General features: G+C 41.1%; 1 protein-coding gene across 1 annotated transcript; it reads left to right on the top strand.

Annotated features, from left to right (window-relative positions):
• Positions 1-844: 844 nt before the first annotated feature.
• Positions 845-22,668, top strand: LOC130457124 (renin-like). The gene is made up of 5 exons (XM_056815775.1): positions 845-1,035; positions 11,095-11,211; positions 12,944-13,085; positions 14,554-14,652; positions 22,307-22,668. Exons 1-5 carry the CDS (start codon positions 848-850, stop codon positions 22,466-22,468), a joined length of 708 nt encoding a protein of 235 aa, XP_056671753.1. The 5' UTR covers positions 845-847; the 3' UTR covers positions 22,469-22,668.
• Positions 22,669-24,214: the final 1,546 nt, after the last annotated feature.

The raw sequence follows: 24,214 nt of genomic DNA, 5'->3' as shown, positions 1-24,214 counted from the left end.
AGATCTTGAGATCTGAGACCTGAGAACAGTTTGTTTTGGAAGAGAGACATTGGGGGTGTGGGGGAAGAGTACAGTCTGAAGGTTGGATCAATCCCTTGGAACTGTGGCTGGGTGGGAATCTGTGGGAGTGGAAGGAAGGAATTGGGGATGTCATAGGGAGAAGAAGGGGTTAAAGGAGGTAGAGAAGTCAGTGAAAGACAGACTAAGAGATCCAATTTATTCCAGTCTGGCCCAGAATCCAATCTGCTCCTCTCTTCCAGTGCTCCTCCAGGTCCTCATCTGTTGGGTTGACTTTAGGTCAGGACATTCCTGAGGGAGAATTCACAGGACAACTTGGGCTGTGCCTCCCACAACTCCATGAATATTTTTATCTAGGTGATATCAGATTTTGAGGAATATCAAGGTCATCCTGGAAGAGTATAAGAAGGCAGCCTGGAGCCCAGGGGGCACATAGGAAGTAGTGAAGGGGTTAGGTTGTCATGCAGCCCAACTCAGTGGGAGGGAGTTCTATAGCCCAAATGAGATGTCATGGGAAAATTAAGGGGAGTGTTGGCCATAGTCAGAGAGGATTAGGGTGGAGCAGGGCTCAAATCTTCACTCTATCCTTCCATACCAATCTTTAAAAAGTGCTTCAAAGTGATTGCATTCTGAATCTGTCTTCAAACTACCTACTTTTCTTCTTTTTCTTACCGAATTCCTCCAAATCTAATAATGGACTGCATCCTCAGTTAGGGGCCAGTATCGTGATTTGTTGGGGCCTATGGTCAACACCAGGTCAGGCTGTTAGGATAATATGCCTGGTCAGCCAGCTCTCTCCTCTGGCTTCTGAAACCCACAGATTGGTGGAATGAAGGCGACTCAGGTATTTGGTGAGACCACAACGCTATCCACGATAACCTTTGAACTGGCTTCATTCGATGGAGTCCTGGGCCTGGGCAACCCTGAGCAGTCAGTGATTGGAATCACTCCTGTCTTTGACAACTTAATGGCCCAAGGAGTGCTGAAGGAAAATGTCTTCTCTATCTACTTCAGCAGGTGAGGCTGTTCTTCTGGGGTGGGACTCCACACCCTGGGGAAGAGAGTTGTGTCCATGACTGTGCCCTCTGCTGGAGCAAGAAGGGCAAGAGGACTCACTTATAAAAGCTCTGTGGAGTCCAGGGTGCCTCAGAGAGATAGTTGCACCCTTAATCCATGTTTGTGGGAGGGAATCCCATGGCCCAAATGAGACATCATGGGAAAATTATTTTTATTCAGCTTTGGAAAACCTCGCTTTGTGTATTCATAGAGGTATATATAATCTAACATTTGGCTAAATTTTGCACTTTATACCTCTCTATTGCATTTTCGGTGATCATTGTGACAAAGACAGGGCATGATCATTATCCTTATTTTATGATGTTACAAAATAATTTTATGATTATAATTTCATAATAAAATGAAGTTAATATAGATGAAGCCAACCAGGATTGTAAAATCTAGAACTGGAAAGAACTTAGATCATCTAGTTCAGGGGTTCTTATCTTGGAGTCCACAAATCCTCAAGGATTCTGTGGATAGATTTCAGGAGATTCATGAATTTGGATGAGAAAAAATGTTCATTTAGTATTTCCTTCAATTATTCAAAAATATTATTCTGAGAAGGGGACCTTGGGCCATACAAGACTGACAAGGCTGCCCAGGTCACCAAAAAAATGGTTAAGAATACCTTAATCTAGTCCAGTCGCTTCATTTTACACATGAGGAGATTGAGGCCCAGAGTGGGAGAGGACCTTGTTATTGTTGTTGTGTGGGAAGTGATTTGGAACTCTAAAGTGCTATGGAAACAACTTTAAAATGACAAATGATGCTGACAAGATGATATTTTGTGGGATCTTCACAAAAACCCTTTGATGTAAGAGGTTATTATCCTCACCTCATTTTACAGATGAGAATGTTGAGATTCAGAAAGGATAACTGTGACCTGTCCCTGCTCATACAGCTATTATGAGATGAAAGACTAATAGAATCATAAATTTAGAGGTGGAAGGAACCTGAGTGGTCATTGAGTCCAACCCCTTAATTTTACAGATGAGGAAACTGAGGCCTAAAGGTAGGATATGTCGTTTAAGACATTTGTGATAACAAATACAAAAAAATGTATTATTAAATAACTTACATGAGATTACACAGGTTAATTAAGACACAGAGCCAAGACTCAAATTGGGAATCTCTGACTCCAAATTAAGTATTCTTCCACTGTTCTATGTTGCTATTTAGTCTCTTGGGTAGTAGCCAAACCCAGTTCTGCTCTAACTCCAAGTGGAGGGTCCTTCCTACTCTGTCTCATGGATTTTCCCAAGGTCACACAATTGAGTAGGAGATCTGGGATTTGAACTCAGGTGTTCTGATTGAAAATCTAGTCTTTTTGGCCTCAGACACTTCCTAGCTGGGTGAACCTGGGCAAGTCATTTAACCCATGTTTCCTAGCCCTTACTGCTCTTCTGCCTTGGAACCAATAGACAGTAATGATGCTTAGATGGTCAGTAAAGGGTTAAAAAGAAAAGAAAAGACTTCTTTCCAATGTGATTTTTGCCTTTCTTTATCCAAAGTGAGGACTAAAATTCAGGGCATCTAGCTCCAAGACCAGTGGTTCCCTGTATATGTGGGAGAGGTATTAATGGAAAAGATATTCTAGATGGGGGAAATTTTGTGATGCTTTGTCATCTCTATAAATTTGTGAGAGTTAATGGAGTAGAGTGGGTCAGTGCTGGTTTCTAAGTGAGCAAAACTTGTGTTTAAGTCTCCTTTTTGTCACCGTTTCCTTGACTAAACAAGTCACTTTCATCTCCAAGAGAGTGGTGAGGCAATGTCCATGATTTATACCAATCTACACCAATACAAGGATCTCTCTCCCTTCACCCAGAGCTCCCTAGATCAATTAAATCACTGATCTTTAGCACTCTCTTTACCCCCTCAAAAAGAAGAGCTCAGCAATGAGCGAGAGATGAACATAATGTTCTACTAGAAGGTGTTATCTTCAGTGACCAAGTGCATGTCTAGATTCACAGGCAGCCATTGGACTTGCTTTGTTTTTACTCAAGGTCCCATTCATACAAACTTCTTTGACAGCAAAGTGTCTTTTGGTTGACTGTGTGGGCAGCAGCTTCAACCTCCTCCTCCTGTCTGACTCAGACTGAGACTGAAGTCAGGATTCATTCTCTAAGCCCACACCACCTGGAATGTAGGGGCAGGTAGTTTAAGACTGAACATTTGTAATGACAAATACCCCCAAAAATGAACACTGTGTTTAGTAAGAATTGAATTGAGGGCAGTTAGGTGGCTCAGTGGATAGGACTAAGAGGCAAGCCTACAGATGGGAGGTCATGGGTTCAAATTTGACCTCAGACACTTCCCAGCTGTGTGACCCTGGGCAAGTCACTTAACCCTCATTGCTTAGCCCTTACCACTCTTCTGCCTTGGAACCAATACACAAGAAGGGTTTAGCAAAATAATAATAATAATTTAATTGGATGCCTTAATACAAAGCAGGAGCGTTGAGAGAAGCCACATGATGCAGGAGAATTTTAGCCTCAAATGAGGAAACGCTGGTTGTAGTTGACTCTTCCACTAACTCAACCTTCTGTCTGTAAGCAAATCCTTGGCTTCACTTTCCTCCTCTGTAAGATGAGTATGATAAGGATGAGGTGCTTTCTCCTAATGGATGGATGGACCCTAATAAAGATAAGGATAAGGGGATCTTTGAGGTCCCATATGCTTCCAGCATTCAATGAATCACACAAAGACATATGAATTGCCAGGGTACAACCTCTCCCGCCTCCCCCCCCCCCCCCATGCACACATACACAAACTCAGGTCCATATTCAGCCACCCAAAGACCAAAATCCTCTCTGAAACCAATAGAACTCTTCCCCCGTCCCATCACCCTCAGTCATCAGAGCCTACAACACTCATTAATTCTGAGATCTTGGGCAAGCCATCAAATTTCTCTAGTGGCTTCATCTGTAAAATGGGGATGATGATGATAATCCTTACAGTATAGAATCGTGAGAAAAGTTTAATCAGCTCTAAAAACTGTGAGGTTTTAGGATTCTATTCACTGAGAATCTAAAGGAGTATCCTTTGAAGAGCAGGATAAGAAGACATCCTAGCCAGGATTGAGGGGTTCACACTCCGAGTTAGAAAGACATGGAGACCCACCTAAGAGCATAGATTTTTTACCTGGGAGGAATTTTAGAGATTATTTCCCTGGGTCCTTAACCTGGGGTTCCTGGACATAGAAGGGGTTTGTAGATAGTTTTACCTGGGTCCATGAATCTAGAATGGGAAGAAAATCTTTATATTAATATAAATGGTTTGCTTTGAATTCTTATATTTGTTATACAGTTAAAAATATTATTTTGAGGCACAGCTGAGTAGCACAGTAGATAGTATGCCAGGCCTGGAGTCTGGAGGCCCTAGATTCAAAACTAGGCCCAGATACTTCCTAGCTGTGTGACTCTGAGCAAGTCACTTAACCCGAATTGCCTAGCTCTTGCCACTTAGAATTCACACTAAGACAGAAGGGAAGAGGTGTGTGTGTGTGTTACTGATCTAAACTGAGCATCCATTTATAGATAAGGAGACTAACTCACAGATATTAAATGATTTCCCCAAATCCATAAAAATAGAAAGGAGAACTAGGGTTAGAAGCAAGTCTTCTGACTCCAAGGCTAGCACTCTTTTACACTTTTCTTCTCATTTTTCTTCTATCTTTCTTACTTGGTTCTTGGACTCCTTTTTGAGTTCCTTGAGAGCTTGTGACCAAATTTCATTTTGGGGAGGAAAGTTTGGATGTGTTTGCTTGTTTGTTACTCTCTGCTGTGGCTTCTGTATTTTGCTCTTTTTCTCCATATACATTATCCAGGGTCAAAAGCTTTTTCTGCTATTGCTTGTTTCTTTTGCTATTTGTGGATTGTGGCTCCTGCATGCTGGTGGACATTGCTTTCCTAGTTTCTTTCTCCCAGGGCTTTGTCAGGGCAGTATCTTCCAGGCTGTTCTCTAAGTAGCACACTTTAGAGTGTTTTGCCCTGAGGCTATTTTTGCAGTCCCAGCTGCCTCCACTGTGGCCCACCTTGAATCTGCTCAAGCTACACACTCTGCTGCCCAGGCTCTGCACTCTTCAGCCTTGGGTCCCAAGTCTCACTGCCAAGGCAGAGCACTGCCTTCAGGGGTAACTGTGGTGCCCTCAGCCAGCCCCACAGAATTTAGAGATTGCCCAGGCTCTCATCTGACTCTGCTCAGTGATCCTCTGACATTTTGGCTCACTGTCTTTGCTTACTTGGAGACAACTTTAATATAGATAATTTCACCTATATATAAGGATTTAGTTAGTTTAGTAAGATAGCATTTTTGGGATTTAGTTAATGATAAGGGGTTTGAAAGAGTAGCTTGGGTCAATTTCCAAGACCAAGAAGAAATTTGTTTTGCGATGAAAAGGAAAGTAGGTGGAGAATTTAGTTCCCTTAGAATTTAGGCATCTTGGTTATATTAATCCTCATATTTAATTATATAATACAAATAAATAGACTATCTCCATCTATCTATCTATCTATCTATCTATCTATCTATCTATCTATCTATCTATCTATCTATCTATCTCCAAGGCAGTTAGAACTAGATATTTGTGAATATCTAGCAAAGTATATACAATACTATCCTCTTTATTATCATCATTTATTAACCTTAATATTACAGATGCAGTAGGTGGTGTTGGGGAGGGGTGATCAACTCACACTTTTTCTAAATGTATTTTTGCCCCCTTATAGCATGGAAATCCCCCAACACTGTCTACCTTTAAGACTGAACCCTGCACGAGAGCCCCTTTACTCTTCTGATTTTAATTTCTGTCCTTTTGAGACACTTTATAGTAATTGGTTGAAAGGATGTTTAAGAAGTTCCTGCTATTTTGGGGCCATCTTAGCTCTGTCCTCTAGCACTCTTTTCCAAACCCAACTACCCAACAAGATCAGGAAGCATATGATAGGTAAGAATGACAGGGACCATCAGGAGAAAGCAGTGGAGTAAGGTAGAAAGAACCTAAAGTTTGGAGTCACAAAATCTAGGTTCTGATCCTGGTTCTGTTGCTTACTGAAGTGGCCTTGAGATAAGTTTTTTTTTTTCCCTTTAAACCCTTCCCTTCCATTTTTAGAATCAATACTATGTATTGGTTCCAAGGCAGAAGAGTGGTAAGGCTAAACAATCAGGGTCCTAGTTGCCCTTTTGAGATAAGTTTTTTTTCTGTATTTCTTTTTTTTTAATTTAGAATATTTTTACATGGTTACATGATTCATGACTCCCTTGCTCTTTCCTCCCCCATCCTGGAGCTTATGAGCAGTTCCACTGCGTTATACATGTATCATTGTTCAAAACCTATTTCCATGATATTCATATTTACAGTAGCATGATCTTTTAACATCAAAACCCTAATCATATCCCTATTGAACTAAGTAATCAGTCATATGTTTTTCTTCCATGTTTATGCTCCCACAGCTCTTTCTCTGGATGTGGATAGCTTTCTTTCTAATAAATTCCTCAGAAATGTCTTGGGTCATTGCATTGCTGCTAGTAGAAAAGTCTATTACATTCAATTGTGCCATAATGTATCACTCTGTGTACAATGTTCTCCTGGTTCTGCTCCTTTCACTCTGAATCAATTCCTGGAGCTCTTTCCAGACCACATGGAATTCTACAAATTCATTATTCCTTTCAGAAGCACAATCATATTCCATCACCATCAGATACCACAATTTGTTCAGCCATTCCCCAATTGAAGGGCATCCCCTCATTTTCCAATTTTTTACCACCACAAAGAGTGAAGCTATGAATATTTTCGTACAAGTCTTTTTTTCTTAGTATCTCTTTGGGGTACAAACCCAGCAATGATATGGCTGAGATAAGTTTTTAATCCCTATGAACCTCAGTTTGAAGGGGTTGGATTATGAAATGCCTAAAGTCCCTTCCAGTTCTAGATTCTATGAGTTTATGTGCCCTTATGGAAGGCCTCCAGACACAAGAGAGATTAGACTTTGGCCTTAAAGGAATGGTAGGTCTTAGATACAAGGAGGGGAGGGGCAAGGAAACTTGGTTAGCAGAGATCTGAGGTAGAAAAGCACTTGCTGTGTTTGGGGAAAACAATGGGGTGTGTAGAAGATTTGTTGTAAGAAAGAGTAGGAGATAAGATTGAAGAGGAAAAGGCTAGCTAAATAATAGGTAAGCTGGGGTGAAACTGGATTTCTTTAATTGCCCTGATGAGGCATTTGGACTTGATCTCATGAATAAGGAGCAGCTATTGAAGGTTTTGAACTGGGGAAAGTAGAAGAAGAAATTATGTCTAGAAAGCTGTCTTATTAGAAGACTAAACTGGCAGCTGCTCTGCTTTGGATGGACTGGAAGGGAGAGACCCTGGAGGCAGGGAATGCAATTAAGAAGCTATTAAATAGTCCAAGGGTGTGATGATGAGGGCCTGGACTGAGTGGCAGCACTGGGTAGTGGTAATGGAAAGGGAGGATAATGGAGTCTGGAAACATGAAAAAGAAAGAAATTCAAAGACTTACAGATTGGCTCTGGGAGTTGGGGCAGAGAGAGAGATCAAGGGTGATTCTTGGGTTTTTAGCATGAGTGAATGAGAGAGTAGTGATATCCTGATCAGTGAAGCAATAAAATCCAGAAGGGATGGACTAATGAGGATGTGAAGGTAATTAGTTTAGCTCTGGACATATTGGAGAGAGAGTGAATAGAGTTGGCTAGGAGACCTGGGTTTAAGTTCTGCCTCTGATATAGCCTGACTGTTTGGCCCTGGGAAAATCACTTAACTTCTCAGTGCTCTAGGTCAGAAGCATCAAACACATGCCAGACTGTCACAACACTCTAAAGTATAGTCTAACCAGAATAAAATGAAATAAGGAGGACAGCTAGGTGGCACAGTAGACAGAGTGCCAGGCTTGGAGTCAGGAGGACCTGGGTTTAAGTCTAACCCCAAGTCCTTCCTAGCTATATGACCTGGGCAAGTCACTTAACCCCACTTGCCTAGTCCTTGCTGCTCTTCTGTCTTAGAATTGACACAAAAACAGAAAGTAAGAGTTAAAAAAAGGATACTGGGGACCTGAGTTTGTTGTGAGTAGAGGAAAGTCAATGGAGAAGGAGAGATGGAAAAATCAAAGAGGGACTGCTTGATAGAGAAAGGGTCCTGAAGAATAGGAGGGAGGCACCAGAAACCAAGAGGTAGAGGCATTAGTCTTAGAAAGGAAGAGAGATATTTCTTCTTCTGTGGCTAGAAAAGGATAGTTCTAGATGGCATGGCTATCCCATTTGCAGAAGTCATAAAGATAGGATGGATAATTAACACTCTATAGGACAGTCAGGATCCCCCCAAATCTCCGGAGGCTAGAACACTAGACTGTCTCATGTGGTGAAATTTCACAGGGATCCATAGAGAGTCTTGGATGGTTTAAAAAACATCAACTTTGCAGGCACAAGGTAGGGAGAAGCCCTTTGATGGAGAAAGGTCGGGGGGGGGGCCAATTTAGTGGAGTCAATGATGGGCTACGACAGCCCAAAAACCAATTGTGATTCAAGGCTGCAGAGCTTCCAGAAGAGGTGGTAGTACTACTGACCAGTCCCATGACTTGTACAGACCAGTTCTGGAAAACCCTGTTTGATTCTGGGCACCACAGGACAAAGAGAATGTTGATAGTCTGGACGGGGTCCAAAGGAGGGCAACCACAAAGGTAGAGAACCCTGAGTCATGAATGTTTAGCTGGGGGAAAAAGGAAGACTAGATTAGGAGGGTGGTGAACATGATGGCTGTCTTCTAGTACTGGGAAAGCTGCCATGTTACAAAGAGATTAGGCTCATTCTATTTATTCCCAGAGGGCAGAACCAATGGCAATCCAGAGAAGTTATAGAGATGATTAGGCTGGTGTCAGGAAAAAATTTCCTAATGACTAGAGTTGTGTGAGAAGAGTGGAGGCTGCTTTGTGAGATTATGGGTTTCCTCTCACTAGAGTTCTTAAAGCAAAGGCTGAATGGACACTCGGGCATAAGGTATGGGATAGTGGAAGGATACTTTCCAGGCTTGTGCTAGACATTGGGTCATGGCATCAAACTCACATAGAAAAGGGGCTTCACTAAACCATACATAGGAATCCGTATGGGCCACATGTTGACTTGCAAAAATAAGAAGTTGATATTTTCTGTGTTTTCTTCTGCATTAGTTTTGTTGAATATTTTCCAATTCCATTTTAATCTGGGTCCATCATCAAGGCTTTTGGGATGCTCAGGGGCATTGTTTGACAGCTCTTGATCCTCCTTAGGTGCCCTGTGAGGACCCTTCCAACTATAAAATTCTATTCCAGGAAGATGCAGAGAAAATTTTAAGTAAGCTGAAGGTATCTTTGCTAAAAGGTCAGCAGTGACCTTTTTTGTTTTTTAGTCATTCCTTTCTGTCTTAGTAACAGCTCTAAGACAGAAGGCAAATGGAGTTGAGTGACTTGCCTAGGGTCACACAGCTGAGAAGGATAGCAGCAACCTTCTAATTTCAAACTCAATTGTTTTCCTTCTTTACTTGACTTCTCAAAACTCTGGCCTGGCCTTCCATGACCCAGCATTTCCCTAGTTCTCTTCCTACTTCTCTGGCCACTTCCCTATATGTATTTAAAAATTTTTTTTAAACCCTTCCCTTCTATCTTAGAATTAATAATTCCAAGGCAGAGGAGTGGTAACTGCTAGGCAATGGGGGAGTTAAGTGATTTGCCCAGGGTCACACAGATAGGAAGGGTCTTTGGTCATATCTGAACCCAAAACCTCCCATCTCTAGGCCAGGAACTCAACCCACTTAACTATCTAGTTGCCCTCCTCTCTATGTGTTTTACTAGCTCCCATTTTACATCAGAGACTTGTGTTACCAGAAAAGGATGTATATTGATCAAGTCATGGGAATAAGGGACAATGAATGAAAATTCCATCAGTTTCCATGTAAGTTCTGAAGATTAAGAGGAAGGACAAGGAAAGATCCCCTGAGAACTCCCCACAAGTGCCCGTGGAGCACAGTTGAATGGGACATGGATGAGTTGGGGGTTGTGATCTCCACCTTGGATGGGAATATTCCCTTCTACCACAATAGACCACTTATCAAACAAAGCAGGAAAGAGGCTGAATATTGAGAGTCTCAGATGCAGAGAAGAGGAGGGAGCCTACAGTGGCTTATATGTCCAGTAGAAGGCATATAATACACACATGTACACACTGACTTGAAACCTGGCTCATTTAATTTCTAAATGTCTATCGCTCCAATCTTGGGAGCACTAGCTAATGAGATGTGTTCTGAAATCTGTGAGGTGCCATGTTGTTTTTTTGTGTTTCATTTTTAACCCTTACCTTCCATCTTCAAATCAATACTGTGTATTGGTTCTAAGACAAAAGAGCAATAAGGACTAAGTAATGGGGGTGAAGTGACTTTCCCAGGGTCACACAGCTAGGAAGTGTCTTGAGATCACATTTGAAGTCAGGACCTCCTACCTCTAAGTCTGGTTAAAAAACTGCTAGGGGTATCCTGGAGATCTAATGAAATGCTAACTGTGAAAGAGATGGGAGATTGGAGTGGCTAAATAATTCCATCAGTTCTTCCCTGTCTCTTTACAGGAAATCCAAGCCCATCCCTACATGACTCCAGCTTCCCTGTCCATGAGCATCCTTTGTAGCATGACCCAAAATCACCCACTCTACCAGCCTAGAGAGGCCCCAAAGAGGCCCAGGTTCACTGGAGGCTGACTGCTGATTTTCTCTGAAACAACCCCACCCCTCCCCACCCTTTTGGTCACAATCCCATGCATTCCTACCCTTACTTTCCTCTCATCTTTCCCAGAATCTTTTCTGAGGTGCCAAGCACCACTCTTTAGGGCCTGGGCCTCCTATATCCCATGGCCCAGTCCAATGTTTAGCCTAGTCCCTGACATGTAATAGATGCTTAATAAATGTTTGTTGACTGCCCCTAATCTCCAAACCCCTCTCCCTATTTCCTCAGACCTCAGGATGAAAAGATTGTCATCTGCCTTTCAGGAAGTCAGGGGAAGTCGGAGAGCTGATACTCGGAGGCACTGACCCCAACTATTTCCAAGGGAACTTTCACTACATCAACACCAGCTGTTCAGACTTCTGGCAGATCGAGATGCAAAGGTCAGGAATCACCATTGGTTCTAATTCCATTCCACCTCCTAACGCACCCTGAAATCCATACAAATCTAATGTTTTGCCAACCCCAAGTGTTTTTGTCACCCACTTCTCTATATTCAGATACCTCTGGAAAGACTTCTATCTATCCACTAATATCCTTCCTTAGGGAACACTGCCATTGACTATTTCTTTTAAACCCTTACTTTCTCTCTTAGAAACAACTCCAAGACAAAAAGGCAAAGGCTAGACAATCAGGGTTAAGTGACTGGTCCAGGGTCACACAGGTAGGAAGTGACTGAGGCCAAATTTGAATCCGGGTTCTTCTGACTCTAGGTCTGGTACTCTATCTACTATGCCACCCAGCTGCCCCTGCCATAGACTATTGGTGAGGGGGTGGGTTATCTGTTTTCTTTTCTTTTCTTTCTTTTTCAGTAACAGGAGAAACCATTTTTTGCAATTGATTTCTAACATTTTAGGGTTCAGATTTTTCTCATTTCCTCCCTTCCCCTCCAAGGTGGTAAATAGTCTGATAAAGGTCTTTCATGCTAAATAGATTTCCATATTCCCCATGTCTGAACTGAAGACATATCACACGTATAATTAAAAAGAACATGAAACACATGAAGGAAATAAAGTAGAAGATGGCATCCAGGGCTTTGATTTCTATTCAGACTCCAATAATTCCTTCTTGGGCTGTGGATGCCATTTTTGGACATGAGTCCTTTGTGTTTATCCTTACCATAGACTCTTTTTTTTTTAAACCCTTACCTTCCATCTTGGAGTCAATACTGTGTATTGGCTCCAAGGCAGAAGAGTGGTAAGGGCTAGGCAATGGGGGTCAAGTGAAGTATCTGAGGCCAGATTTGAACCTAGGACCTCCCATCTCTAGGCATGGCTCTCAATCCACTGATCTACCCAGCTGCCCCTTCCATAGACTCTTAATACAAATGCGTGTTCATGAGAGGAGGCAGAGGGAGTAATCCTAAGGCGTTTGGAGGGAGGTGAGAATAAGGAGGTACTAACCCTAACAATCCAAGGACTTGGCAGCTTGATAAAAATAAGCGACTGCTGGATTTGGAATTGGAGATCTGGGTTTCAATCCTGGATCTGACAATCACATCTGTAAAATGGGATTAATGGTACTATCCTATACCTCCCTCATGAATTAATTATGAAGAAATGCTTTACAAACATTAATCATTAGACCTAGTTCCTTCTGCCCACCTCCCTCTTCTCTAATACATGGAAGCTCTAGTCCAAAGTCCTCTAGGAAATCTCCCCAGTTTCAGTTCAATTGTTTTTGACCTTTACTTTCTCTCTTACAGTCATTACTGTGTATTGGTTCCAAGGCAGAAAATCTGTAAGGGCTAGGCAAACAGGGTTAAGTGACTTGCTCAGGATCACACAGCTGGAAGTGTCTGAGGCCAAATTTGAATGTAGGACTTCCCATCTCTTGGTCTTGTTCTCAAACCACTGAGCCAGCTAACTCTCCCCCCCCTAAACTGTTTTCCACCTATATAACACATTCTCTGAAATGTCCTTTCCATGTATTTGGAGCATCACTTCTGCCCCCCTACTCTATCCAAATATCAACTCCCTGAAAGTAAGGATTGCATCTGTTCTTTGCTCTGTCCCCAAGATCCTAATCTGAGGCTCTAAGGCTCTGGGGGTGGGGGGAAGTGGCTGACCCTGGTGGTCTATGAACCCTCTTTCTGTCTCTGACCTTCCCATACAGGGTGACTGTCAAGTCTTATGTGCTGTCCTGTGAGGATGGTTGTATTGCAGTTATGGACATAGGAACATCCTTCATCACAGGCCCATCTGAGCCCATATGGACACTGATGAAGATAATTGGAGCTAAGGAAGATGGGGAAGAGGTGAGGAAGGCAAACTCTGGGAAGAAGAAGAGAGTGGGGGGTTACCAAGAAAGACGGTTAAGACCAGGATCCTGAAGTTGACTTCCCAGAGAATAGAAGGACCATAAGGGGGCTGATTCAGAGGTGGTTATCTCAAAAGTGGTTGTCCCATTTCAGTCTGCCCCACTCCCTGCAAATGCAATAATTACTTAGAGGATAGCATAGATTTCAGAATTAGAAGGACCCTCAGAGGTCTTCATTCTACCCTGTTCACAAATTACCTGCACAGCATTCTTTACAGGTATCCATCCAGCTTCTGTTGGAACATTTCCACTGATAGGGAGCTCACCACCTTACACAAGATAGGTATTTCTATTTATTTCTATAAAATTGGACTATTGGCACCATTGAGGCAGCTCAATGCATAGAGTGCTGGAATCAGAAAGATTTGAGTTCAAATTCAGCCCCAGACACTTATTAGCTGTGTGACCTTGGACAAGTCACTTAATTCTGTTTGCCTAATCCACTGGAGAAGGAAATGTGAAACCACTCCTGTACTTGCCAAGAAAACCACATACCAGGTCATGATGAGTTGGATGCAACTGAACAACAACCAAAAGTTCAACTGCTAGAAAATTCGCCCTGAGATAGAGTCAAATCTGCCTCTAATATATCCAGCTATTGGAATAGGGGAATTTACAATAAAAATGTATATATAATATAAATAATCACATATATTTATTCGAAGGATTATCAACAAGGAGAGAAATAAAAATTAGTTCTACTTGTCCCCAGAGGGCCATAGCTAAGAGCAAGGAGTGGAAGTAGTCAAGCCAGATTTCAGCTCAATCTATGAAAAAATGTCCTAAAAATGAGGGCTTCCCCTAAGTGCCATTCTACTTTGGACTGCCTCAGTGGAAAATGAATCCCCTATTACCTGAGGGAGCAAGTGATCATTTGATAATCACCTGATGCCTATGCTGGAGATGGAAGCTGGCAAATGTTGAAAAGAAATGTTTAACGAAATAGACTTTTCTGTTTGACACCAGTGCTATAGAGGCAGTTGCTTAGTCTTCACCAGTCCTGTCCAAATCTTCATGATCCCATGTGGGGTTTTCTTAGCAAAGCTTCTGGAGTGGTTTTGCCATTTCCTTCTCCAGCTCATTTTATAGTCGAGGAAACTGAGGTCAACAGGTTGAAGTCACTTTTCTGGGATCACAGAGCTAGTAAGTATCTGAGACCACATTCAGGAAGATGAGTCTTCCTGACTCCAGGCCCAATAGTCTCTCCCCTCCCTGCCCCTATAGAGGCAGGCAAAACTCAATGACATCTGCGGCTACTTTCTATTCTGACTGTGTAAAAGGAACCTGGACTAACACTAAGAAAGGGCACCCAGATGACACTTCAGCCCTTCCTTACTGATCTGTGCACATGTGAGGTCTAGAATGCCTGGAACTCACACAGGCTTTGGGACTCTTTCTGCCCACAGTATTTTGTAAAATGTAACCAGAAAAAGAGGCTCCCAGATATCTCCTTCACCTTTGATGGCAAGACTTTCACACTCCAAGCTTCCGACTATGTCTTACAGGTAAGCTTCTGGATCATTTTCTTTCTGTTTCTCTATCAGTCTCTCTGCCTCTGTTTTCTTTCTCTCAGTCTCTATCTTTCTGTCTCTCTCTCTCTTGTCCAGGGTCACAGAGCTAATGAGTATCTGAGACTGAATTTTAACTCAGGTTTTCCTGATTTCAGTACTAGCACTCTATCCACTGAACCACCACTCTTTCTGTATATTCTCTGATCTAAGATCCTGTAGGCTCAATTATAATCAATATTCTTGTCTTTATAGTACATTAAGGTTTATGAAATGTTTTTTATTATCCTAGTGATTGGGGGTATCCTCTCATTTGTCTGCTTTTAAGCCTGTTTGATCTTTATAATGTTGTCACCTTTTTAACATTTATTTTATGTCTTTTTTTAAGCTTTTATCTCCCATCTTGGAATCAATACTGTGTATTGGTTCCAAGATAGAAGAGTGGTAAGGGATAGGCAATGGGGGTCAAGTGACTTGCCCAGGGTCACACAGCTAGGAAGTAGCTGAGGCCAGATTTGAACGTAGGACCCCCTGTCTCTAGACCTGGTTCTCAATACACTGAGCCACTCAGCTTCCCCCTATTTTCTATCTTAATAACAACTCTAAGACCAAAGGTTAAAGGTGAGGTAAATAGGGTTAAGTGACTTTCCCAGGATCACATAGCTAGGAAGTATATGAAGTCAAAAAGGTCCGTCCTCCTGACTCCAGGTCTGGATCTTTATAGTATTAAGATTACGTCAATATTATACAATACAATACATATATTCTATGCATTTCTCAGTTTCTAAATTTTTTTCTATGACATCTCTTGGCTTTCCCATGTTGTGTATGACTTCTGCAAAACTTCCCCCAAATTTCCATTTATTTTCTTAGACTGACATGTGATATATCAGGACCACAATGGGGAAAGGATACCTGTATATGGGGATTATTTTCACATTGATGACTTCGCTGGAGTATAAACCCAAAAATATAGCTTCTGGTAGAAAGAATATAGATGTTTTAGTCACTTTCTTTGAATAATTCCAAACTGCTTTCCAATATGGATGTACCATTTCACAGTTCTACCAACAATGTAGCAGCTCTGTACAACTCCTTTCACATTGACCATTGTCATTTTTGTTTTTTGTAATTTTTGCCACATTGCAGGATGTGAGGCGAAACCTTATGGTTTTTTATGTCCATTTATCTTATTATTAATGATTTGGAGCAGTTTTTCATATAGTTGTAAATAATTTGCCATTCTTTAAAGAACTGTTTGTTCAACTCCTCTGACCATTTATCTATTGGGGGATGGCTATTAGTTTTCTGTTTATATATTAAAGGTTCATATAATTCTTATCAAAGAATTTTTTCCCATTCAATTAATTCCTTTATTCATATATATGTATATGTATATATATCAAACCCTCATTTTCTATCTTAAAATACTAAGAAGTGATTCCAAGGGAGAAAAGTAGTATGGGCTAGGAAATTATGGTTAAGTGACTTGCCCAGAGTCATGCAGCTAGGAAGCATCTGAGGACAGATTTGATTATTCTCTATATATTAATGGCTGTACAGAAGAATTTTCAGTTTCAAGAAATCAATGTTATCTATTTTATATTTGTAACTGTCTTTATCTCTTTTTTGATTGAGACCAAATCTCCTACCCATAGCCATGAGAAGTATATGGTGTTTCTCTTCTAATTTTTATGCTATTTTTATTTGGGGCATCTTTAATATTAAGTTCACATATCCTTTTAGAATCTATTATGGAATGTGGTGTAAGGTGTTGGTCTAAATTCAACTTCTGTCAGTTTGCTTTCCAGGTTTTATAAAAAAGAGAGTTTTCCTCAAATCCATTCATGACTTTTTTATTCAAGTAGATTGTTATTATTTTATTAAGTTCTGTAAAGGATGACCTTTTGTAATGACTATTTATGAAACTGTAACTGATTCTTCTTTGGGGATGATATTTGATGGTCTGGAGGAGCTAAAGGAGGCTACAATTGGTGAACAAGAGTGAAGGAGGGTAGAAGTCCAGGTGGATTGACTCCTATTCTGCTCACTCACTCTTTCTGGGCTGTGATAACAAGGGGTGTTACTCTCGAATCTGGGGTTCCCCTGTAGTAATAGATGATAGGGAGTTAAAGGGAAGTCTCCCCTATCTGTTTATGTAAGAGGAACCCCCAAATTCCCATACATCAACTGGCCAAGAAGATAAGCCTCCCCAAGTCTGATGAGTCATCAGGGGAGGGATCTAGATCAACACTCAGCTTTGGCTGATCAGTAGCCTCATTGAGTTGCTTCCTTCAAGCTCCTTTGAATAATTCCTCTTTGCTGATAGTTGACTGGTCAAGAAGTTGAATAGGTGTAGGATATTAAGATAGTGAGCAGTTGGGTAGAGGGTAGAGGGGTCCCTATGCTGTATGTCCCAATAGGTCCTTCACTCTGTCAGCTTCAAAGCCAGACAGAGTTTCACCTTCCCTTCTCATTCTTTCTCATGCTAAATTAAATATTAGAAGGGTCAAGGAATAATAGAGGAAATGCAATAGGTAGGGAGAGAGAGTCAGGCTCTCTGGCCAAGAGTCCAAAACCCTCATAAGTCCAAAGAGACCTGACACTCTTGATAGATGTTATTTGATATACTATGATGTAGAAATGCTCTTCAGGTGAAGTCCCAGGGCTAGTCACAGGAAAATCTTCAGTTGGCTCTTGACAAGATCTCCAGCAAGGAAAAGTGTTTCCTGCCTCCTCAAGATCCCAGCTCAACAGCCCAGAGTTCTTCTTGGAGCTCTTCTAGGTCTGTTCTCCTCTCCCATCATCCTCTGCTACCAATGCTCTTTGCTATCAATCATCCTTTCTTCCAATGTTCCATCTTTTCATTTGCAAGCTGCTCTTACACCTTAGTAATTTGATTTTTATAGCATTGAAAGTACAAACTAATCCATAAAATAGGGATAATAATAGCTCCTCCCTCACAGGGTTATTGTGAGATGTCAAGTGCTTATCATAGTACCTGACATAGAGTAAACAGTATATAAATGTTAGTCGTCATCATCATTACTACTAATTATGTGATTATTTTTATAATATTGGACCACCCTTCCATCCATGGTATAAAACACACTTTGAAGGATTTCTTTGAGAAATCTCTGAAATTGATTTTATTTAATATATTTGAGTCAATGTTTATTAATGATATTGTCTTGTGATTTTCTTTGTTTTGCCTTTCCCTAATTTAGGTATTAAGACTTCATTTGTTTCACAAGAGGATTCTGGTAGGGTGCTCTCTTTCTTGATTATTGGGGATAATTTGTAAAGTATGGGTATCAAATATTCTTTAAAAGGTTTATAGAGTTCAGAGCAGCTAGGTGACTCAGTGGATAGAGTGCCACATCTGGAGTTGGGAAGACGGGTTCAAATCTGACCTTATACACTTCATATTGTGTGAACATGGATAAGTCACTTATGCCTAGACCTTACTGTTCTTCTGCCTTGAAACAGGTACTTATTCTAAGATAGAAGGTAAGCTTTAGAAAAAAAGTTTTAATGAATTCTCCTGTGAATTCATCAGAACCAGGAGAGTTTCCCCCGCCCCTTTTTTTAGTGTAGTAATAGATAATTTTATTTCCTTTTCTGAGATGGGGTTATGTAACTCTGTAAGGTCTTCTGAAAGTGTGGTTATTTTATATTTTTGAAGGCATTCTTCTATTTCTCTTGTGTTTTCAGTTTTGTTAACATACAACTGTGCACATTGTATTCTGATGATTCTTTTTATTTCCATTGATTTTGCTGTGATTTGGCCTTCTTCATTTGTTACCTTATTGATTTGATTTTTACTCTCTTTTTAATCAGGTTAGCTACGAGTTTATTAATTTTATTTGTCTTCAGCTTTTAGTTTTATTCATTATTGTTTCAGGATTTTTGTTTCCAATTTATTTTTCCCTTCTGTTTTTTTAATATCTGTTCTACAAAAGCCTTTAATTGATCTCTTTGTTTCTAGCCTCATCCTTCTCCAATGTTATTCACCACTACAGAAGTAATATTCCTAAGGCATAGCTCTGTCTCAGCCATGTTTTTGCACAAAAAGCTCCACTATCTCCCTACATCTTCTAGGATATTCGCATTTATCATGCCTTATATCAACCTTATAGCTTACCATACTGCCTCTCTAATAAAATGCAGGCTTCTCAGTTTGACTCCCACCTATCATTTCCAATATAAGTGCATAGTTCACTTCTGGACCAACTCTATGATTCAGCCAAACTGGAAACTCCAAGATCCATCTCATGCTTTTGCAGACTCCATCTCCCATGGCTAGAATTCTGACTCTTTCCAATTCCACCTTTTAGACTTCTTGCCTTCATTTAGAGCTCACCTCAAGTACAATTTCCCAAGAGAAACTTTTCCTTTTCCTCTCCAATTGTAAGTGTTCTCTTCTCAAATTATCTTGCATCTGTTCATCTAGGTGTGTTATGTCTTCTCCAGTAGTATGAGGACTCTGGGGGGTGGGGGACAGCTGGGTATCTCAGTGGATGGAGATCCAGGCCTAGGGATGGGAGGTCCGGGGTTCAAATCTGGTGTCAGACACTTTCTGCTGGCTGACCCTGGGCAAGTCACTTAATCCTCATTGCCTAACCCTTATCATTCTTCTGCCTTGGAACCAATGCACAGTGTTGATTCTAAGACACAAGGTAAGAATTTAAAATGAGAAAAAAACAGATTCTTTTAAATAGTTTTCTTTCCCAGAGATTAAGGCTATACATATGGCAGGGCAAGAGAACCAAGACAATGGTGGGGTAGAAAGATTGTCGATCTTTGATTCTGGGCAAGTTCTTTAACATCCTAAACTCCCCTGATTTCCTCATAATATAAAGTGATGAAAATAATGCTTTCATTAGCTACCTCACAGAATATCTGAGCCTTGAAGTACTTTGGAAAGGTACTTAGTACTTATATTTCATAATATTAAGCATCTATTATATTTTTATTGATGATGATTATTACTAAGAGCTTCACGAAGGGACAGCTTCAAAAACTTCTGAAATGTCAATGGCTCAATTAAAACTAGTCTAAGCCACCTCCAGCTCCTAGGGTAACCCAGGTACCAAAGAATTGTGAGGCTGGGGTGAAGGAGAAGACCTGTTCAGGAAAGCAGATCTGCCCAAAGATGTCCCTGGTTAAGAGTGTAGAGGCAGTCTTCTTCCTGACAGGGTCAGTCACTCTAGTTTCTATTTCCTCCTGGGCCTTAGTGTTCAGACCTTTTCCCATCCCAACTAGAAGAAAGACAGATGTGTATTTCTGGAGAGGATTTGTATTTCCCATCCTGGGGGAAGTGATAGGAAATAATGAGACATATGTCTCTTTAAGAGTGATAAAGCACTTGACATTTGTTCTCATTAGTTGAGATAGCTTTAGGCTGGGAATTTTCTTGGTGGCTACCTGCTAAGAGGGGACCATCAGTGGGGTATGGAGTGGGGGATTGATCATCAGAAATGAACAGCAGGGGACAGCTAGGTAGCACAAAGGATAGAGCACCAAGCCTGGAATTGGGAGCACCTCAGTTCAGATCTAGCCTCTGACACTTCCTAACTATGTAACTCTGAGCAAGTTATTTAACCCTTTTTGCCTGGCTCTTACTGCTCTTCTGCCTTATCTATTCTAAGAGAGAAGGTTACAGTTAACAAAAAAAAAACATTTAATGAATAGCATTGTCTGAATTTAACAGGTTGAAAGGAAATGGGAAGACAGTGAGATTTATGGGGAAGAGAGAAGCCAAGGTGGGAGAGCTCTACAGGGGTCTGAAAAGATGGTTAGATGAAGAAGGAGACAAATGCCATAAAAGCAAAGGTCTCTGGGAAAGTATAATAGTAGGCATTTAGTGTTTGATGAAGGAATAAGTGTTAGGAAAGGAAAATGTGAGCACATCTCAAAGAAGCTAAACAGTCATCAGAAAGAAGGAACCAACAAAAAGAGTTTTTATTGTCTGGAAATGGACAGGGAATTGGACTAATTCAGTGGTATCCAGTTTAAACAATAAGGATTCCTATGGGACTCATATTGACTTAAAAATTACAAATTAGCATTGTCTATTATATTGTGCATTTATTTATTTTGTTAAATATTTCCTAATAACATTAAAAAAAAAGAAAACATTTACCTTCTGTCTTAGAATCAGGGTGAATGGACTTGCCTAGGAAGATCTTAGGCCACATTTGAGCTCAGGACCACCCACATCTAGGCCTGGCTCACTGTCCATTGAGCTACTTAGCTGCCCCCAATTGTATTTTTTTTAATTCATCCAAAATTTTTACCAATACTGTATATTGGTCCCAAGACTGGAGAGTAATCTGGTCTATGCAATGGGTGTTAAGTGACTTCCCTAGGGTCACAAAGCTAGGAAGTGTCATGAATTCAGGACCTCCCATCTCCAGACCTGACTCTTAATCCATTGAGTCATGTAGGCACCTCCAATTACATTTAAAAAAACACAACAACTTTACTCTTTGTTTTAGGATAAATACTCTGTATTGGTTCCAAGGCAGAAGACTGACAAGAGATAGGCAATGGGGGTTAAATGACTCACCCAGGCTCTCAGAATTAGGAAGTGTCTGAGACCACATTTGAACCCAGGGCTTCTCATCTCCAGGCCTGGCTGTTTATCCACTGAGATACCTAGCTTCTTCCTAATTACATTTTAATCCAGTTCAGGTCGCACTGGGGTCTTTATATGTGGTCCACAGCAGTGAGTTTGGGACCTCTGAAATGGATAACCCTGAGACTCAGGAAATAATAGAGATAAATGTAAAGTTTTTCATACAGGTTCCAAATATTAATTTCCCAAGTAAATGGGTAGAGGTAGATAGAAGGTAGTTTGACAAAAAATTCAGAAAGATTCAGTGTCCTGTACACCCAGAATCAGTCAACAGGGTGATGGGGTTGGGGGAGCTGATTCCATTTTAGGCTACAGTGTGAAGGCAGGTATTAGCCCTGCTCCATTCTGTCCTGATCAGAATATCAGGGATGCTACATTTAGTCCTGGGTACCACATTTGTGGAAGAACAGATTCCCCAGAGGAGGACAAACAGGGTGGTACAAAAGATCAGTTTAGGATACTGGGGATGTCTGGCTTAGAGAAGAGTTTGTGGGGAGAGCTGGTGGTGGAGTTATGGTGGAGGAAGTGATCATTACCTTTATATGCTTGAAGGGCTAACAGGAGGAAGAAGAATTGGTGTTTTTGTTTAACTCCAGAGAGAAGAGATAGGAATGATGGGCAGAAGGTTAAAGAGGTTGAATAAAGCTTATAACTAGCAGGATTGATATAAAGAACAATCTAATGCTAATAGCTAACCCTTAGTGGAATGGGCTGACTCGGGAAGCAATGGGTTCCTCTCTTCTAGATTGCTTTTGGCATAAGGCCGGCTGACATTTGTCAAGCATATCATATTAGTTCTCCTTCAGGTTGGACTAGATGCCTTCTAAGTTTCCTTCTAACTGAGCCTTTCCAATCTTGTCATCCTCTTCCTTCCAGTGCCAAGATTCTGTGATTTTTATCATAACTAGGAGCTAAATTGAGTATTTGCTAAAAGCTGGGATCAGAGAAAGGGGGTGAAGGACCATATAGGTTTGTTAAAGGGCATCAGTCCATACTAGTCTCTCCTTGTAGAATGAGGACAGCAGTCATGAAATGTGCCAGGTTGCCTTCTATGGCAAGGATGTTGATAACCTGGAAGGACCTCTGTGGCGCCTGGGAGCAATCTTCATCCGAAAGTTCTACACGGAATTTGACCGGAACAACAGTCGCATTGGTTTTGCCTTGGCAGTCTGACCTGTCTCTGCCCACATCCCTGTTGGATCCCACTTTTTCTCCCTGTTGTGCTTCAGTCCTTGGGACAGAGGCAAGTCCCTCCATCAACCTCTTGAATCCTGCAGACCTCTGTTAATCTTCTGCCTTAATTGATAATAGAATAAAGTTTCATTACTCAAATCTGGATCTGTTTTTTAAATGAGAATGGGGTGTAGGAGGAACTAGAAGAAGCGCAATGTCTCTTCAGAATGTAAAAGACAGTGGTCCTGCTATATAATCTTAGACAAATCCATATAGGCTCATAAACTCTGACATCCAAATAGACACATGTATCACTCTTTGTTATATAATTGCAATTACAATTGCAATAGCTTCTTCTTTTATTCCCTTACCTTCTGTCTGAGAATTAATACTAAGTATCAATTCCAAGACATAAGAGTGGCAGGGGCTAGGCAATTGGAATTAAATGACTTGCCCAAGATCACACAGCTAGGATGTATCAGAAGCCAAATATGAACCTCGGACTTCCCATCTCCAGGTCTGGCCACTGAGCTTCCCTGCAATAGCTGCTTCTTTCTTTCTTTCCTTCCTTCCTTCCTTCCTTCCTTCCTTCCTTCCTTCCTTCCTTCCTTCCTTCCTTCCTTCCTTCCTTCCTTCCTTCCTTCCTTCCTTCCTTCCTTCCTTCCTTCCTTCCTTCTTTCTCCAATTTTTTTCAATAATATGTAGAAATAATTGTTGAAGGTTCTTATCTAACATTTTGTGATTCAGATTCTCTTCACCCCAAAGCAGTAAAGAGTCTCATAGAAGTCATACCAGTGCTTCCACTGCTATCCATGTTTCCACATTCCTCACCTGTAATAGCTTAATTGTAGCATTGTCCCTTCCTCCTCTGTACAATGAGCCATTTGAGCTGATTATTCCAGCAATGAAGAAATATTTTCTTGGTTTCATGAGCTGTCAAGGCCAACAAAAGGGCAACCTAGTGATGGAGCCTTGCCATCCTACTTAGACTAAGGCTTTGGAAAGCAGACTCTGTTTGTTGCCACACTCTAACTTAGCTCTCCTTGCAACCAAGGGCAAGCATTTGCAAACCAGTTGGTCTAAGCAAAGGCTATAACCAGCTGCCCAGCAGCAGAAAGTTCATTGGCACATCCAACTGAGCTGATCAAGCACTTACAGATGGAACACTCGTTGACGAATTACACCTGAACATGCACACAGAACCAGAGAGAAGCATATACTGCTGCAAAGTACACATGAATATCACAGGGTGTACAATGTATCCTCATGCATTAATGACACTTCAAACATAGGACAATTGCCAACATGTAGGAGTGATACCTTGCCCATACAAACTCGCAGAATTTCCAGAGTCTTCAGAAATGATCTTGCCCAATCTCGTGGCTGAGAGGAATTCCCTCTACTCTGGGAATTTTCTATCTGTGGCAAATACACAAACTGCACAGGGAACAAACAACACAGAATAGGTGCCCACAGTTGAGGCAGAGGGAGGGAAAGGGAAATCTGGCCCATGACAATCAGACATAGACCTTGTTATATTAATGTGAAGGTAAGGCTGGAGAGGCTGCTACACAGGAAAAGAATAAGGTAGAAACTTTCCCTGAAGCACCATCAGTTTTAATCTGTTTGTCTGTCTGTCTGTCTCCCTCCCCCTCTCTCAAGCACACACACACACACATACACACACATACACCCACACACACCACCCCCTCTTTATTTTTTCTGCCATGCTTGGAGAGTGTTCCA

This window comes from Monodelphis domestica, chromosome 2 (assembly GCF_027887165.1).
Source record: "Monodelphis domestica isolate mMonDom1 chromosome 2, mMonDom1.pri, whole genome shotgun sequence".
Taxonomy (NCBI): Eukaryota; Metazoa; Chordata; class Mammalia; order Didelphimorphia; family Didelphidae; genus Monodelphis; species Monodelphis domestica.
This window is presented reverse-complemented; position numbering and strand designations above follow the sequence as displayed.